Source organism: Canis aureus, chromosome 34 (assembly GCF_053574225.1).
Source record: "Canis aureus isolate CA01 chromosome 34, VMU_Caureus_v.1.0, whole genome shotgun sequence".
Lineage (NCBI taxonomy): Eukaryota > Metazoa > Chordata > Mammalia > Carnivora > Canidae > Canis > Canis aureus.
Window position 1 is genome coordinate 16,986,832 of NC_135644.1, and position 18,998 is coordinate 17,005,829.

Sequence of the window (18,998 nt, forward strand, 5' to 3'; positions counted from 1 at the left end):
GATGGTCTAAGGCCTTTATTGAAATTAGCAAAAGCTGATAACATATAAATTCTCAAAACAACTAACAATATGAACAATAAATAAATAAAATCAATAACAACAAAAAAGAAAACAAAGAAGGAAAGAAAGAAAATCTAGGAATTTAGGTAGAAAACTTCAAGGACCTGAAAAATGATGTATAAATGCTTTTGTCATTTTTATCATGAGAAAAATTTAAAATTAGAATAGAGGGGGAAAAAAGAGTCTATATATATGCTCAAAATAGGCATCATTCTTATGCATAATATTATTGCCTTGGCAAGACTCATGTTAGATTAATTTAGTAACGTTATTTTTACAGGCCCATATAAAGGTTTAGAAAAGCAGTCTTTAAGATAGTTTCCATATAGTGGAGCACAGTGGTTCTGTGTGTGAGCTCTCGCATTAGACGGCCCAGGTTTGAACCCTGTCCCATACTTATTAACAGTATAAGTTTGGACACACTGCCCACCTCTCTAGTGGCTTCATTTCTCCATCTCTAAAGAAACATATCTAATATCCAAAATATATAAGGAGCTTCTTCACCTCAATAACCAAAAACAAATAACCTGATTAAAAAATGGGCAAAGGCCTTGAATAGATGTTTCTCCAAAGAAGATATCCAAATAGGCCACAGGTAAACAAAAAGATTCTCCACATCACTCATGACCAATGATCAAATAATGCAAGTCAAAATTACAATGAGATATCAACTTATACTCATTAGGATGACTATTACCAAGAAAGGAAAAAGTAAGCATTGGTGAGGATGTGGAGAAATTGAGACTCTTGTGTATTGTTGGAAGGAAAACAAAATGGAGCAGCTGTCGCAGACAACAGCATGGTGGGTCCTCAAAAAGCTAAAAAAGAAATATATGATCAAACAATCTCACTTCTGGGTCTTTATCCAAAAGAATTAAAATCAGGATCTGAAAGAGGTATTTGCACTCCCACATTCATTGCAGCACTATTCACAATAACCCAGATGTGGAAACAATCTAAATGTCTACCAACAGACAAATCAACAAAGGTGGTATACACCTACAATGGAATATGTTTTAGCACTAAAAAGTAGGTAATCCTCCCGTACGTGACAACATGGATGAATGTGGGGGATGTTATGCTAGATGAAGTAGGCCAGTCATAGGACAAATACTGCATGATTCCTTCTACATGAGGTATAGACAATAGTCAAAGTCATAAAAGGAAAGAGTAGGATGGTGGTTTCCAGGGACTGGGGGCAAATGGGGAGTTGCTGTTCAACCAGTACAAAATTTCATTTATGCAAAATGATTAAGTTCTAGGGCTCTACTGTACAACATTGTGCCTATACTTTATAATACTGTATTGTACACTTCATTTAACAGAGTGGATCCCATATGAAGTATTCTTACCACATTAAAAATAAATAAACAATAGTTACAACCACAAAATATACCTGAGATATGGTAAGGGTTAGATTAAATCATTTGTGCAATGTCCAAATGCATAGAGAACCTGATGTGTACTAAGTATTAAATAACCATTGATACTATTTTCTTATTATACCTGTGAGATTGCTTGGGTTACTAATCCATATCTCAGGCTCCACCACTCATTGGGTGGCTTCATACTCAAGTTCTAGCTGCCATATCTAAGAGGGAAAAACAGACCCAGATGGCTGAAAGCAATTGTACCAGCCCCACCATCTCCACCCAGCGTGGGACTGAATGGTCTTTCCTAGGGCTTATGCTATGTATCTAGAGTGGAACCCTTTCCAAGTCCAGTTTCTCAAAAGAAACTGAAATGGAACTGTTCAGGGCAGTTGCTCATTGTAGAATGTGACAGATTGCTATGTTACCTTGCCTGACCTATTTCAGGCCAGAGTGCTGCTTATTTCTAGGGACTAATCAGGCAAGAGCTGTGATCTGATTCTTTCTCAGGCAGGTGCAGTGTGCAAAAAGAGCTTGGAGATTTGGCTAAACTAGAATCTGCACTAGAGCCCTGGTTATTTTAGTGCCTCGTATATATAGTAGGATGGAAATTGTTCATATTTTCTTTTTGAAAATGAGTCACAGAGTTGAGGAAGAATGTCAGTATTATGAATATCAACAGAATTGTCTTATTTTTTAACAGCCAAAAATTCATGAAACTGTTGACCAGCATTATCCTTATAAACTGTGGCTTAGATTAGATTGTTACAAATAATTTCTAGATATTAAAAGCCTTTCCATTTGAGACTGTTTAGTCATTTCCTCCATACTGATGGGACTCTGATCTCTCACATTCCTGAAACTTATTGGGATTTTAATAGAGAAGAAAGCCAAAATTGGTCATTTTTCTTAGAAGTGCCTGGCAATTTTCCTTATTGAATATTAGCGGGGTTGCCCAAGGAAGTTATGGAGTTCCTGGAAAGATTTTATTTTATTTCATTACATTTCACCTCATTTCATTTCATTTTTTAGAGGAGGAAAGGGGCAGAGAGAGAATCTTAAGCAGGCTCCATGCCCAGAACATAGTCTGACCTCATACCCTGAGATCATGACCTGAGCTGAAATCAAGAGTCAGATGCTTAACCAACTGAGCCACCCTGGTGCCCCTGGAGAGATTTTAAACTGAAGTGGTTTTCTTTAGTCTGGATGGCTTGCGTACATAGTGCCTATAGGTGGAGAAGTGTATGAAATGGTTCCTGATGCTCCCTGTTCTGTGACCACTGAGCCCAGAAAGACTCGACATGGACAGAGGTTCGTTCAGTGTCTCTGGACCATTGATCATGAGAAGTCACCATGGCAACTAGTTTCTGAAGGGAGGCTTACAGAAGAACCAGAAGTAGGGAGCCCTCATGGAAGTAGTCAAAGGTTTAAGGAAGTTACAGGATTCTAATCGAACTGCTTTTTTGATAGCACAATTAATGGGATTGGCAAGCCCTATCTTAAGTGATAGATTACCCCCTAGTTGGAAAGGCTCATAGAGGCTAATTTCTAAATTCACTCAATTAATATTTTTGAATAGTGGTCTGTGTGCCAGCAATGTGCTAGGTAAGGGAATAGAAAGATAAGCAAAGCATCATGGCTCCTTAATTCATGGAACTTAAAGTCTTGTTGGGGAGACCTATATTAACTAACGAACCACACAAATATGTGATTATAGACTATGATAAGTGCCCTGTACAAGACAGAAACAGAAACCTGGGTGGGATACAAAGACTGGTCAGAATTTGGAACTGTATAGGTTTCCCTGAGGAAGTGGCTGAGATCTACAGGATGAGGAAACTAGATAAGCAGGTAAGATGGAAACGTTCTAGGCAAGAGCATGGGCAAGGGCTCTGAGGGGGCTAACCTCAGAATAACCTAAAATGAGGCTGATGAGGAGTGCTGGGGCAACATCATTTATGTTATGCATTCTGGTCCTTAGCCAAAATGCAATGGGACACATTGAAGGGTTTAAGAAAGCAGTGGTGGGGAGATGAGTAGAATAATCAAATCTGGATTTTGAACAATTCTGACTGCAGTGAGGAGAAATCATTGAAGGCATACAAGGGTAAATATGCTATCATTGAGCTAAGAGATGATGAAATTCTTAACAGATGATTGCACTGGAGATAAAAAGGAGTAGACTTGTGATATCTCCTTAGGGGATCAAATTGATAGTAGTTGGTGTTTGCCTGGGAAAGGGTAGGGGGGTGAGGAGATGGAAACTCTAGATTTGAATACCTTGTGGATATCCAGATAGAGCTACATAGGACATAGTGGGATTTTTAGATCAGATCAGAGGAAAAGTCTGAAAGGTTCTCCTGCTGCCTCCAAACGAAGTGAGGAAAGATCTCATAACCGAGAGGTGGTAGAAAGACAACATCTCAATTTATCTTGGCCGTAGATTCTTGGAGAAGTTCTTCTAAGGCATCCTGAGTGGTAACCTCCACCTTTGGATTATACCAAGCTCTATGAAGGAAGGGACCATGTCGTTCCTTCCTGTAGGCTAGGACTTGCAGAATAGATTGCCCAGTAGATATGCCCAAGTAGTATAGATAAAAATATGATATGTTCCCAAGAGCACAGAGAATATCAGAAGTGACAGCAAGATGGCGAGGAGTCTAGGCAGCCATGCTCCAGACTCATGGTGCAGTGACCTTCCGATGTCCCTTCCTTCCTCTCTCCCTCCCTCTCTTCCAGGTCTTGTGCTTCTGTTGAGACGATACCTTTATATTCTGCTGTCTTCTCATTTAGTTAAAAAAGCTTTAAATATTGCTTCGGTGAATATACTTGGTTTTATTTTGAGATGGTACCATATTTGGGAGCATTCGTTTAAGTAGAATACTTTTGGATGGAGTGAAACAGGAATTTGCCAATTGTAGTTACTTGGAGAAATGAGCAAAGAACGGAGGTCTAGGTAAAATAAAGGAAATAACACCTTTAGGAAGACCCAAGAACACAACTGGAATGGTTTGAAATTCAGCAAAGCAGGTTCCTGCAGATTTTAAAAGCCTTGGCAGCCGCAGATGTCAAGATCAGGGAACACCAGGCCAGACATTTTTAAAACAGTGAAACGAAGCCAGGATCTGGGAGTTCAAGGTGAGAAGGAAGAGGCCCAGCAAACAATCCTGATGAACTTCAGCAACAAGGACAAACTGTGCAAGGGGTCCCTACCCCACAGGTGGTTAATTGCAAAAAGAAGAAATCAGAGATCTAAGGTGAGCCGTCTCTGGAGCTAGGGCCAAGATGGAGAGGACTTCATGGGTAGGAAGTGACAAGAGTTTAGATAACTTTGCCTGAGAATTCTGATTCTTGCTGTTATTTTCTTCATTTTCATGTAATAAAAATGAGTGTATTTTCCCCTAAAATAATAACATTATGTCCAGGTGGACCGACACCATTGGAAATTTGTTTTTTTCAAAGTCATTAATATGCTGTAAATGTGAAAGGTGGAAATTATCTCACAAACAGATGTTTCCAGAAAGGCGAATAAAAATGAATAGAAGAATTACTGATATCTTCAAATAAGTATTGTTTTATGAAGCAGATATTAAGTATTTTCTTCATAATAAGCGTGTGTGTGTGTGTGTGTGTGTGTGTACACTCTGTCATTTTCCTGGCTCTTTCACTCTATATTATTTAGCTACAAATACTGAATTTTGGCACTTCAGGCCTTTTCACACAAATCTTCAACCAACCTAAGTGAGTGATACTGGGTGCTGGCATCTGGGAAGCATCCGTTTAGAGAACTTATTTTTGGAGGAGATGAGCCAGGGTCAGTCCAATTTAGGACCATGGTTGTGAGCAAGGAGCAGACCTGCTGTCACAGTAACTGTAGGTCAAAGAGAGTCTTAATTTAGCTCTATATCTTCATGGGGCTTCAGAGACACATCAAATGGAGGATCTCCAACCATCTTGGGTGTAAGTTGTTTCAGATATTCTGGGTCTTGTATTTACAATCACCATAGTCAACATAAATACCCCACCTTTTTCTCCCTTAGAATGACTGGTTACTCTGCTGTTACCAGCTTTCCAAAGACAGCTGTGTAGGCCTCAGTGTTCACAGTGACTTTGAATAGACTGTTCACCCTCCACGGCTCCCTCTAGAACAGGCAGGCTTGTCTTGGAATCCCACTCCATCCACTTCCATACTGGTTTCTTCTTTTCAGTCCTCTGTCCTTCTGCTCTTTTCCTACCCTCCTACTTGCAATCCTACCTACTGTTTCTCTGCCCCCCTTAATTTGTACCTGTCACATAATGCTTCCTCACCCTTCCTTCTCCTGACCTACCACAGCTTGCAAAACTGAGTTCCAGTCCTTCAAAGTCTTCTTTTCAGCAAAATGAAACATCCAATCCACATGAAAGTGTTCTAGTTATCTCTGAACATTTTGATATGGGACCAATAATTAACATTCTGGAGTTCAAGGGGTGGGGGCTAGAAACATGCGGCTGGTGGTGGTAGAGATCATTTTTGATGGGTAAGGCTTTCAATTTCCCTTACATCGTACTAAGCAGGCAAAGCCTAAATATTGGGCAGGTGCCATCCTGGCCCTTCTATGTGATAGGTCATCACCACTTTTCTTTTCAAAGAAGGCTTAAAAAGGGACCCTGGGACATTCCCGGTGTTGGTGGGACCCCTTCATTGATCAAAAGAAGCTTGATTTAAACAAGTCCAGGTCGGATTAGGTAAGGAATGAGACCAAAAAGGAGATGTGTCTTTGAAAGCAGCCAATCTCATAGCCCGGGGGCAGGCATTTGTTGTCAGCTGTGTCATACGGCTTTGGGATTAGCCAGCTCTACTTTCTGTTTCAACAATAGAAAGTCTTGCAAAACTGCTGGCATGTGAGACAGAGGAATCCAGAAGGTCTTGGCATCTCTTCCAGCAGCATAACGGGTCTTAGGGAAGAGACTTGTGAGAGCGTGGTCCATGCACTCCACCACCAGGGAGAGGTCCACGTTCACAAAGGAAGTAGTGTCTTTCAGTTTGTCTAGACCTGCAGAAGGAGACAAAAAATACATTTACTCTTTGGAAGAAGGGGAAAAGGAGTGTGTGAGGCCAGGGTGTAAAGGGGCGAATACGCATGCGGAAATTTATTTTGAATTTGCCATTATAAGTGGAGGCCCCTTGTGGTGGGTTTCTATCTATTTCTCCCAAAAGGATGCAGCAGTGCTTTCGTTAGACCACTGGCTCTCAAACTTGAGTGGGCAGCAGAATCTCCTAGAGGGCTTGTTAAAGCCCAATTGCTGGATCCCACCACTAGCTTCTGACCCAGGAGGTGTGAAGTGGCACCCAATAATTTGCATTTCTATCAAGTTTCCAGTTGATACTGACCGGTGCTGTTCCCAGGACCAAACTTTGAGAAGCACTACTTTAAAGCAGCGAGGGAAAGATACTTTATTAAGTCTATGAGGCCCCTGAGCCCAGGAAGTTATGGGTTTGATTTCAAATTTATTTTAAGGAGTTAAGGATTTATAGGAAATGTGGATTGCATGTGTGCTTGTGCATGTGTGTGCATGCGTGCACTCACATACCATGTGCCTCTTATTCAGTGAATAAAGAGGGAATCATCCCCCAAAGTCTTGACTCAGAAAGTTAAACATATCTGTGTTATCAGGCAGATGAAATGCTTGAGTAATGAGCTACGATAGCTTTAAAGAGGCAGGTATTTTATCAGAAGATTGATAATGGCTTGGAGCATTCCTCTTGTGCTCTTAAAACATACCTGGGTTGTGTCTTCTCAAGAGAAAATCTACGATTTCAAATCTCCCTTTCAACTTCAGGCCCCAGTAGCCACAAGTTGCTCAAAGAACCTAATTGTGATTACCTAATAAATCTTAGTGACTATTTTAAACTCTTACAACCATAGCCTGGGAAATGACAGGTGAACTTAAATAAGTGGTCTGCTTTGGAACTGAGTCTGGCTGATGTCCAAGTTGGAAAACTAATAAAAACAACTAGCGCAAAATTGGGCTCAAAGACTTTTGGTACTTCTGAGAGAGGACACCTGAGCTAGCAGCCAAGTCAAAAATAATTTTGAGATGCAGGTTGATGACATATTCATGGGCATTTAGAAAGTATCAATGTCAATTATCAAACAGAGAAAACTCTTTTAAATGAGGGATTTTGTTTCTGAACCTACTAAGAATCTTCAAAGTCAGTAATGAGTAAGAAACAGAGTATTTAATGGCAGGGATTCTCAGCATCTAGTGACATAGCACTGGGAGGTTTGTCAGTGTTCTCACTGATGTATGTGTATCTGTGTGTGTGTGCGCGCACATGTGTGTGTGTGTGTGTGTGTGTGTGTGTGTAATGGGGTTGGATGGCTGAGGGAGTCTGTCATTCTAAAAACCTCCCTGGGTGGACCTGACTTGGATTTTGGCTCCACCTCAAAAACTCCCGGCCTTGAACTTTGCCACAGTTGGCTGTCTTACAAAACCCGCTGATGAAGAGGAGTTTTGAGGTTAGAATGACACCAAGTTAGGTGGGGCCCTGTTTGGCTTAAAGCAGGAGCTCAGTAAGTGTTTGAGGAATGTTGACTAAGCTTTTCACAGGACCAGGAAATTGAGGTGGAGGTGGAGCCCTGGTACAGGAAGTTCCACCAGCTTCTTAATGCCTTGTTCACCTTATAGTGCTGGACCCAAGAATAAAAGGCAAAGTCAGGCTGTCTGGGTTCAAATCTAGCTCCTCCACTTACTAATTGCAACAATGGGCAAGTTATTTCTCTGTGCCTCCGTTTCTATAAAACTCAGGTCATATCCACTTCTTAGGGTTTATCTAGGCATTTTAAATGAGACAGTCTATGTAAAGCACTTAGAACGGTGACAAGTACATAGTAAGTGTTCTCTGTATGTTAGTCATACTCTATCTATTATTTCTCCATCCCTGACTCAATCTGACTTATGTTACTTCTCCTTCCGTCTCCACCCCTCATGCATTCCTGTTCTGGAGACCTTCCACCCAAATAATTCCTTCCTGTCCTTTAGGCCTTACTCAAAGGCCACTTGACCAGCAATGCTTTCATCCAGTTCTGAATTCCTTGGGCAATTAGAGACTGTACTATCTAGCACCCTATCTGGGCTGTTGGGTTCTGTCTAAGAAGTACAGGATCAGTTTGCTGGCATGCTGCACATCTCATTGCTTTATAATCTCACTTGGTTACTCTTTCTTGTCCACTAGACTGTAAGCTTGTTAAGGGTCAGAGTCCTTATATTTTGTAACCTCCATAAATCCTTGAACAATGTTGAGTGAGTGGTTGGTGTTTACCAAAAAAGAGGAGGCTTGTGTAGAGGTGAAGACTGTGAACTCTAATCTGGGCATGACCAGGAGGAGGTATATAGCTTTGGGTAGAACATTTACTTTTCTAAGCCTCTGCTCACTACTCCTATGGTTCTTTGAGAAGGAAATAGTAGAATTCATAAGGTGTTTAGCATAGAATTTGTCATTTGGTAAATGCTCAGTAAATGTTTATAAACACTTGAAGTAAGAGATGGCACTGGAGTTAATAAGGATCTCTGATCCATATCTAAAATCCCTATTGGTATATTTTTAAAAAATCTTTTTAAAAAAAGATTTTATTTACTTATTTGAGAAAGAGAGAGAGAGAGAACATGAACAGTAGGAGGGGCAAAGGGAGAAGAACCAGCAGACTCTGTGCTCAGCACACAGCCTGATGTGAGGCTCGATCCCAGGACCCTGAGATCATGACCTGAGCCAAAGGCAGACTTAACCAATAAAGCCACCCAGGTGCCCCTATTTTTTCGTTTATATTTGAGTCTCCAGGTTGCCTATGACAATAAATGCCAGAGGAACCCTGCGTCCTTCCAGAGACTTACTTTTTTCAATGTAACTTTCTCCATACTGTTGTTTGATATCAGGAGACAGGTGCTTCCAAATGGCAAGTTTTTTCTCAGTGGCTTTTATTGGATCTGATAATCCTGTCTTGAATAATCCTGGTTCGATACATGAAACGTGCACACCAAAAGCTTTCATGTCCCGCCTGTGAAAAGAATGTATTGATGTTTAATCCAAGTTTGTTTGGAGAATGTTTGCTATTTGGGTGATTATTTTCTTATGACTTTTTTTCATGGTATCACAGAATTGGGTGGGTTGGAAAGGAATATCTTGTTCTACACTCTCAGTTTGCAGTGAGGAAGTTGACATTCAGGGTGTGAAGGCTGGTTTAGTGGCAGAATGGGAAAGGGACAGACCCACTTCTAGTCTAGTGCTCCCCACTAAGCCATACTCTCTCATTAAATTGACAAGTAGTTGGGTTAAGGACAGATTTCCTCTCAGTAGGCAATGTACATTATGGGGAAATGGAGTAATGATTGGCCTGGATGGACAAGTTTACCTCCATCTTAGGAATGTGAGGAGATTGCGGCACAAATGAGGATAGGCTGAAGGACACAGTGTGACAATCTCTGATGTGGCTAACCTGCTCCCTATGCTGCTCAGCAAGCTCTTTCATCATGTGGTTTACTGATTTATTGGGCAGTAAAGTTTTAGGGGAATCATGGTGCCCCCCCCTTTAAAAGCAAAACAAAGAATTGCAAACAATTATATAAATAATTATTTCCTATATTTAATGTATATTTCCACCTAGAATATATAAGGAAGTAATTACTCACTTTGTATAAGCCTTTGTCATAAGATTTTTAAAGAACTCTACCAATGAACTTAAAATGTGATTTATCTTAGGTTCTGCCTTTAGCAACATACCTATTATTTAGTTTGCAGTGTATCTTACTGAAAATGCAAATTAGCTTGGTGCCGAAAGATTTTGAAAAGTATGTTGTTTGCATTAAAATTTTTTATTTCTTTATTTTTATTTTTTTAAAGATTTTATTTATTTATTCATGAGAGACACAGAGACACAGGCAGAAGGAGAAGCAATCTCCATGTGGGGAGCCTGATGTGGGACTCGATCCTGGGTCTCCAGGATCACACCCCAGGCTGAAGGTGGCACTAAACGGCTGAGCCACCCAGGCTGCCTGCATTAAAATTTTTTAAAGCTATTTTACAACTTAATTTACTTTACTCACCTATCTTCTGAGTTTCTTTGGGTTTTGGAAAGTATTTGGGAAATTTTGTCTCCCTATCCACTCAAGAAATAACATATAGCCTAGGGACAAATGGCTTTAAGTCACCCAACTAAGCTTACCAGGTAAGGCAAACCATATGAAACCAGTATGCTTGCTGGGCAAATAACTTTAAATAACCCCAGCCCTCACCCAGTTGGACCACTCCTATGTATAGAAAGTCTGGAGCCACCACTGGACTGTGGCCTGCAGGCACAGTACCATTTCCAATACCAGTTCCATGATTTAGAAGAAAACCACCACCACAACAACCGCATATTTTACTGAGTAATTTCAGGCATGGTATATTTGGCTGCATGGCAAACATGCAAGTCCTTCAGTTAATTCCCTTTTTAAAAGTGGTAATTAATCTCCAAGAAGGTGGGAAGAAATCCTGTTGCTTTTCATCTCCCTCTCTCCTCCCATGATGTGACGCTGTACCCAGCACACATGTGGGAAGTAGTTGGCAGAATGGGGTAGCTTCTAGCTGGAGGGCAGTCCCAGGAAACGAGAGAGAATCGGAAAGATCAGAGAGAGAGGTGCTCAGGAAAGTGATGCCATAGTATTGTTTATGCACTGCACGCATGCATGTGTGGATCTGACTTAAAGAAGCAAGCTCTGGGACAGCCCTGTTCCACATCCCCAACTGGCCACTGTGTGATACATCTGCAGAACAAATCTGAATAGCACCATAGCACCATAAAGTCTTTAAAAATCAAGCAAACCTTGAAATATCAAACTAAACAGAATGACAGTTAGCAGTCGTAACCTAAACACAACCTCACCAATTGTTTGCTAAAACAAAAATATTGGGGTGCCTGGGTGGCTCAATCAGGGAAGCATCTGCCTTCAGCTCAGGCCATGATTTCAGGGTCCTGGGATCAAGCCCCACATCAGGCTCCTGGCTCAGCCCCTCCTTCCACCCCTCCCCCCAGCTCGTGTGTGCTCTCTTTCTCTCTCTCAAATAAATAAATAAATAAAATATTTTTAAAAATAAAATAAAACAAAAATATCAATCTTCTCCATAAGACTTAAATGAGACCCATAGTCTCATATCATTCTAAATATTCAGCATAAAAAAGAACTGGAAAATCTCAATTCACATGGGAAAAGACAGTGGCCGATGTTCATGCCAATGGATACAGATGTTGTAATTATCAAAGTCTTTAAGGCAGCTATTATAAAAATGCTTCAAATACAAAGGAAAATACTTTTGAAGTGAATGGAAAGTTAGAAAGTTAGAACGCTTCCCAGAAAAAGAAAAGACAAAGAAGAACCTAATGAAAATTTTACACTAGAAAAATACAATAACCAAAATAAAATATTTCTTGGTTGGATTCAATAGCACAGTGGTGATGGAGGAAAGTTAGTGAGTTTGAAGGTAGATCATTGGAAATTTTCCAATCTGCATAACAGAGAGAAAAATGAGAAAGTGAGCAGAACCTTAGGAATCTGTGGGACAAAACTGAAGGTCTAACATTTGTGTAATAGAGCCTCCGAAGAAGAGAAAGAATAGATTGCAGAAAAAAATGAAGAAACAACAGCTCATCAAAAGACATAAACCTATAGATTCAGGAAGCCCCCAAAACCCCAAATGTTATAAACCCAGAGAAATTCATGCTTGGGGGCATTGAGTTAGGGCCTTTGTTTGCTAAATAGGTCCTTTGTTTTGAGCTCTGGAGTTCTTTGATAACACACAGCAGAAAGTCGTGGTCAGTGCTTTTTTGTGGGAGCAAAATTTTCATCTATGATTAGTAAATTTCTATTCTGATTTTTTTTGGAAATGGAAGCATCAGAGAAAAACTATTTTTTGCCCTTGGGGTGGGGTGGGGATGGGAAAGTTATCCATTTAGCTGTAGTGTCTGAAATATATAGAAATTTGGGTCTGGAACTTGGAACAAAAGGGGGGAAAATGCAGCATAGCTGAGTCATTATTTTGTGATAATTACATTTACTTTACCAGATAATTTTCTACTGAGGGTTTAAATAAGATGGTATTATTGTGTCTGCAAGTGACAGTTATACCAATGGAGAGATCTACCCTAATTTAGTCTCTCTATATGATTCCCTGACTATTTAACAAACTGACCTGTTGAATATAAATTCACCATCTCTGTCAGCATTATGCATTAATGCAAAAAGTGAAAAAAGACTTAAATAGACTTAAGTTCAAATCTCAATTGTACCACTTACCAGCTGGGTGACACTGGGCAAGTTACTTACTTAATCTCTTTCTTTCAGTGGTTTTGTCTACAAATTGGGAATAATTTGGGGCACCTGGGTGACTCAGTGGTTGAGCATCTGCCTTTGGCTCAGGTTGTGATCCTGAGCTCCTGGGATCGAGTCCTGCTCCTGGGATCAAGTCCTGGGATTGAGTCTGGGATTCTCCCTCTGCCTATGTCTCTGCCTCTCTCTGTGTCTCTCATGAATAAATAAACAAAATCTTAAAAAAAAAAATCAAGTTGGGAATAATTTTAAGCAATAAATAGAGTGTCTAGTACATAATAAGCATTCAGTAAGCATTAGCAGCTATTATTTCCTAACAAGTCAATATTTGATTTACCTTAAGCTGTCATTGAAGCCTTCTACTGCATATTTTGAGGGAGTATAGCCCCCTCCACTAATTGCAAGCCGACCTCCAATGCTGGAGACATTGATAATCCTTCCTCGAGCTTTTTTGACCAAGGGAAGCAAATTTAGTGTTACACTGATGAGTCCAAACAAGTTCACTTCAATAGGTTCTCTGTAGTCCTCCACTGTCAGCCAGTCGGTGGGAGCCAGCACACCGAGAACACCTGCATTGTTGATCAGACCCCAGAGACCTAGAATAGAGAGGAAAGAAAGGAAGCATGATAGAAGATGACACTTATATGAGCATCTTTGATGGAAGTACAGCCCCTGCTTTACACAACTGTGCCATTTCCTCCTTCTAACCACATTCTTGCTTTGAAATGCTTTATAGTTTTGGGAAGTAACTACTCTCAGAGAAGGTAGGAGGCTAAATTGAAATAGTTGAAGCTCTGTTACTGGAAGCCAATCTCACAGAAACTCTATTTCTGGTTCTGAATGTAAAATACTGACATTGTCTGAATGAGTCTTTTGCTTTTTCATCTTAGATGCAGAGTAAATTGGTCTATTTTTCCCACTTGCTAGATCACAAAACCAGAGATTATTTATTTACAAAGAGCAATATCAATCGACTTCACATCTGTTTTTGGTGAAAAAAAAATCTAGTCATCAACTGTTTTATTTTATGATGGAAAACATTTAATATTGTTAACGTTTGGACTTCAAGCATTAACAATTGTCTGGAGCATTATTAAACCATTGCTTTTGAGCAATTGAGTCTCAACTGTATGATGAAGATGTGATAGAGAAAAATCACATACATTTGTTTATTTCTTTTTTGGATTCTGACATCTTCATTAATGAGAATATTTCAAACTTCATTCAAGCCAAGAAAAGTCCTCTAGTTTGGAATGATGCCATCTTAGCAGAAGCTGATGCAGAATGAGGTCCAGTGGCTTACTAGTCTGCCACTATACTACTGCTAGTCTATTAAACACCTTTACTCAGATTTTCAGGTTATTTTCTATTTTTTTCCATAGAAAATGTAAGAGTTATGGAATGATTTTATAGTGAGAAGTGGGTCCCAGGTATCCACATGGCAATTTGGGGATTGTTTCCATGATCTCCTGAAGCTTTTAGTCCCAAGTTCCTTTGCTGTGAATTTGGTTAAACCAGAATTTCATGAGAGAAGAGCAGGAAAAGTCAAAACCTCCAACTCAGTTCTAAATTTGCCTACTGGGACGTATGACTGAGGATAACGTGGGCTGTGTCTCTCGTGCAAACAGGGAGCTTGCAACTTGAAACCGTTGAGGGCTCTATCCCAAGATTTTTCCAATATTCTCCAGTACCATAGCTGGTATTTTGGAGACATTTTCTTGAAAGGCCATTTAAAATCCAAACACATTTTATTTAGCTAGAGCTACTTCACAACACCCCCTCCATTCTTCCCACTCCCATATCACTCACCTTTTTCCCCAACTTGATTTTTCACCCACTGGGCAGTCCTCTTGACATTTTCTGGGTCAGTTACATCCAGAAGCACAGTATGAAGCCTTTCTGAGGTTTCTGCTTTTAGAGCTGTTGATTCTGATTCAGTCAGACAGGCAGCTATTACATGAAATCCTTTTTTATCAAAAGTTCTGGCTGCTAAATTTCCAAAGCCCGTGTCACACCCAGTAATGAAAATGTACTTATCAGTGATGTCTGCAATCTTTAGTTGTCTTTTATAATTCCATAGAAAACCACAAAGGATTAGGAGGGCTAACACCCAAAAGAACATTCTTTTTCCTGTATATGATAGGGACTCTTCTTTCTTGAACAATAAAAGAAGACAGTGACCTGAGTGTTCAAAATTAGAAAGAAAATTCAAATTAGAACCATTAAGGCACTATAGCCCAATATTGATGAACTTCAGATATTTTAATGCATTTGAGTGAATAAATAGTTAAAAAATTATTATTATTTTGTTGGAAAAATGGCCATTTAAGTGCTAAACCATTCCTCTAAAGTAACACAAAAACTAACCAAGTGATAGAGAAAGTAAACAGAAGAGAGGGTCCCATGACAAAGCTGACACTAGTAATTGGGTTGACGTGACAGTAATCTCATGTATGAATTCACCCATCTAAAACATGGGCTGTCATGATAAAATCTTATCTCTTGCTACTTCATGAAATTCAAGAGTAGAATTAGGAAAATCTATTAGAAAATGTTCAATTCTAATTGATTGATTAGATCCTTAATTATTTTTACACCATCAGGCAAAGTAGTTGCCCTATGAAAATATTTCCAAGTTGGTTTCCATTTTCTTATTTTCAATGGGCTATTGTCATTCTTCAACCCAACTCTGAGACCATCAGAACTTTATTCAGAGAATATGCAAGTGCACAGCCACCAGAGAGTTCGTGGAGAGAGGGGGAGATGAATGGGTAGACTGAGGGATGATGCCTGTAGGCACAGCATCCCAGAGAAAATCAAGAAGCCTCAGATTCTATTCTCTTTGGATACTAGCTTTCTGTGAGAAAAAGAATCACATGACATAGGACTAAGAAAAGCAAATTCTTTCTGGAAAATCATGAGACTTTGACTGTAAGTTTAGCAGAATGACTTGGCTAACTAATTTTTCAGGGCTAGAAGCAGGCTAGAGCTTGAAATCAAACAGATGGAGGGCTTCCTTTTCCTTTCCTTAGGAGACTGCCACTTGTCTTTTCCCTCAGCATTTATTACCTTTTTATCTTTTCCTAAATTAAAAGAATGCATCATTTCAGGTAGCCTTACTGTATCAATTTAGAAATATCACAGTTGTTTTTGGATTAAAAGTAAGTGTTAGGATGGTTGAGTGTCTGCCTATAGCTCAGGGTATGATCCCAGGGTTCTGGGATCGAGTCCTGCATCAGGCTCCCATGGGGAGCCTGTTTCTCCCTCTGCCTATGTCTCCGCCTCTTTCTCTGTGTGTCTCTCATGAATAAATAAATAAAATATTTTAAAAAATTATTCATTTTTTTCTGCTTATAGAAGTAACTTATGCTCATGGTAAAAAAATTGGCAAATACAGAAAAAATTAAAGAACAAACTAATGATTATCATGTTTGACTCTTAATATTTTTGGTACATTTTCTTCCAGTTTTTTTCCTTTTTATGTAAATATTTCTTTCCCTAATAAGGAATATAAACATACACACAGATTGAATTATACACACACACTCATGTACACTCATGTGTACTGCTTTATAAGGAATAGATTATTCCAGATAAAAAACAACTCAATGTAATATATCTTCTTCACTTCTCAAGGAAATTTTGGGCTTTCATCTTTCTTCCTGGTACAAGATCTAGAACTAAAGAAAGAACTGTCCATTGATAAAATTAAGTCAGACTTAAATATTCAAATATGGTAGGTTTGAGCAAACTGGTTGATTCTTTTGATATAGCTGTGCCTACTTCTAAAGCAGTCAAGTTTTTAGACAATCGTGGCTTAATAATTTGGTATTGTTTCCCAAATATTTCCTGTGTAGGAATTATTGATTTGTGGCAAATTAATGTCCATGTAGTAGAATTTTCCCTTTACAAATATATAAATACATTTAAAAATGTATACTTTTGAGGTGAGGTGTTGGTATAACTACCTCTTGTGAAATTTCATGTTTAGTCATTTTTAAGGAAATTTCATATTTATAAAATCAGTGTAGTGTTTTGTTTAGATATGGCCTCAATAAATTGAATAATTGAGTAATTAAGTGTTGAATATGTTTTCTGAATGAATTCTATAGCTTTCACTGCGATTAAAATCTCATGGAGGGACACCTGAGTGGTTCAGTGGTTGAGCATCTGCCTTTGGCTCAGGGCGTAATCCCGGAGTCCTGGAATCAAGTCCCATGTCCGGCTTCCTGCATGGAGCCTGCTTCTCCCTCTGCCTATGTCTCTGCCTCTCTCTCTGTGTCTCTCATGAATAAATAAATAAAATCTTTAAAAAAAATCTCATGGAATTTTCTGAAAACGGTAAATGTTCATGGGGCTTAATGTTTCTGAGATCAGAGAATAGAAACTTTCTATGTCATCATATTTTGTTGGTGGCAAGCATAAGAGGAGTTATAGTAAAAGAGCAGTTTATTTGTGAAGCATTCTACACTGCACTTTTACATATAGATCTCATTTGATTTTCTTCACAGCCTTTTGAGTTAGAGAGGGCATATTATTTGCCTCATTTTATAGAAGAATTAATATGCCAACTAATAAATGTAAAAGAAATGATGGAATTAGAAAATCACCTTTTGGCAACTATAATAGTAGCAATTATATCAGGCAAGAACAATCAATGTATGCTAAAACTAGTAGGTGAAATTCTGATAAGAAACTAATTAGGGATGCGTGGGGGGCTCAGTGGGTTGAGTGTCTGCCTTTGGTTTGGGGTGTAATCCCGGAGTCCTGGAATCAAGTCCCATGTCCGGCTTCCTGCATGGAGTCTGCTTCTCCCTCTGCCTATGTCTCTGCCTCTTTCTCTGTGTCTCTCATGAATAAATAAATAAAATCTTAAAAAAAAACCAATAATTATAGAATCTCAAAAAAATCTCCCCATGAGATACATACTAATTAAAAAGAGAGCAATAATAATTTCACAGTGGAGAAGCCTGAGAGATACCACCTTAATCAAGTGATACAAATTAATACCACTAGTTGTGGGACAAACCAACATCATGTGCCTCCTGGTATGGTACACTGGGAAGGACACAGCAGCACTTTAGTACATAAATGGAAGTTAAGCCTGCATAGAGACAAATCTTCCAATTTCACACAATACATGGCCTATACTCTTTAAAAATGTCAAAGTCATGAAGGAAAAGAAAGATTGAAGACTGCTCCAGATAAATGGAGACTAAAGAGATGTGACAACTCAATGCAATATGTGATAGTGGACCAGGAAACTATTTTTTTCTTTGGCTAGAAAGAATATTATTTGGTCAACTTGTGAAGCTTGTGTAAGATCTGTTGATCTGATAAATAATATTGGATTCTCAATAAATACTAATTTCCCAATTTTATAATTTACCATGACCATGTAGAAAGTGTCTCACTTTTTAGGAAATACACACTGAAATATTTAAAGATTAAGTGCACTATGTCTTCAGCTTATTCTCAAAGTTAAGAAAATAATAATAATATTTATATAAATTAATTAGCATATTAAGAAAGCAACCTAAGTGTCCATTGATAGATGAATGGATAAGGAAGATGTGATTGCCAAACCACGAACAGGTGGTTGCCTGGGCAGTGATGGTGGTGGGGGAATGGACAAAATAGGTGAAGGGGATTAAGAGGTACAAATTTCCAGTTATGAAATAAATAAATCCCAGGGATAAAAAGTAGAACATAGGAAATATAGTCAATAATAATGTATGTATGGTGATAGATGATGAGCATTTTGTAATGTATATATCGTACGCCTGAAACTAACATCATATCGTATACCAACAACACTTCAATTAAAAATAAAACAGCAGCAACAAAACTCCCACATACATATGGATGTAAAGAGAGAATGACAATGCAAGGGTGGTGAAATGTTAATATTTAAAGATTCCAGGTTGTACTATTCTTTTAACTTTCCCATAGTTTGAAATCATTTCAAAATAAAAGCATAAAAATTTGGCAAGGGAAAATATAACTTTTTTTTTTTTTTCTAAGAAAAGGCTTCAGTAGACCCAAAGGGGTTTCATGCACAAAATAGGTCAGAACTCCAGCACTTCAGGATTTAGTGACCTTGGAATTCCACTCTTTGGTAAGTTTGCTCTATTTGAGCTAGAGTTTTGCATACCCTGTTCTTACCCCAAATATTACTGTCCAAAAAATACTGGTTCTTCAATTCCTAAGGTTCACCTTCCTCAA

At 38.9% G+C, this 18,998-nt stretch overlaps 1 protein-coding gene across 2 annotated transcripts in view; it reads right to left on the minus strand.

The window, feature by feature from the left end:
- Positions 1 to 18,998, minus strand: part of DHRS9 (dehydrogenase/reductase 9) — a 26,260-nt gene continuing 7,262 nt past the window's right edge. For both annotated transcript variants that reach the window (XM_077883569.1, XM_077883568.1), the window contains exons 2-5: positions 14,583 to 14,954; positions 13,111 to 13,369; positions 9,303 to 9,466; positions 1 to 6,463 (exon numbers count right to left, since the gene is read on the minus strand). In XM_077883569.1, coding sequence (XP_077739695.1) covers positions 6,240 to 6,463; positions 9,303 to 9,466; positions 13,111 to 13,369; positions 14,583 to 14,895 — 960 coding nt within the window. In that variant the 5' untranslated portion in view covers positions 14,896 to 14,954 and the 3' untranslated portion in view covers positions 1 to 6,239. The remainder of the gene's footprint in view (positions 6,464 to 9,302; positions 9,467 to 13,110; positions 13,370 to 14,582; positions 14,955 to 18,998) is intronic.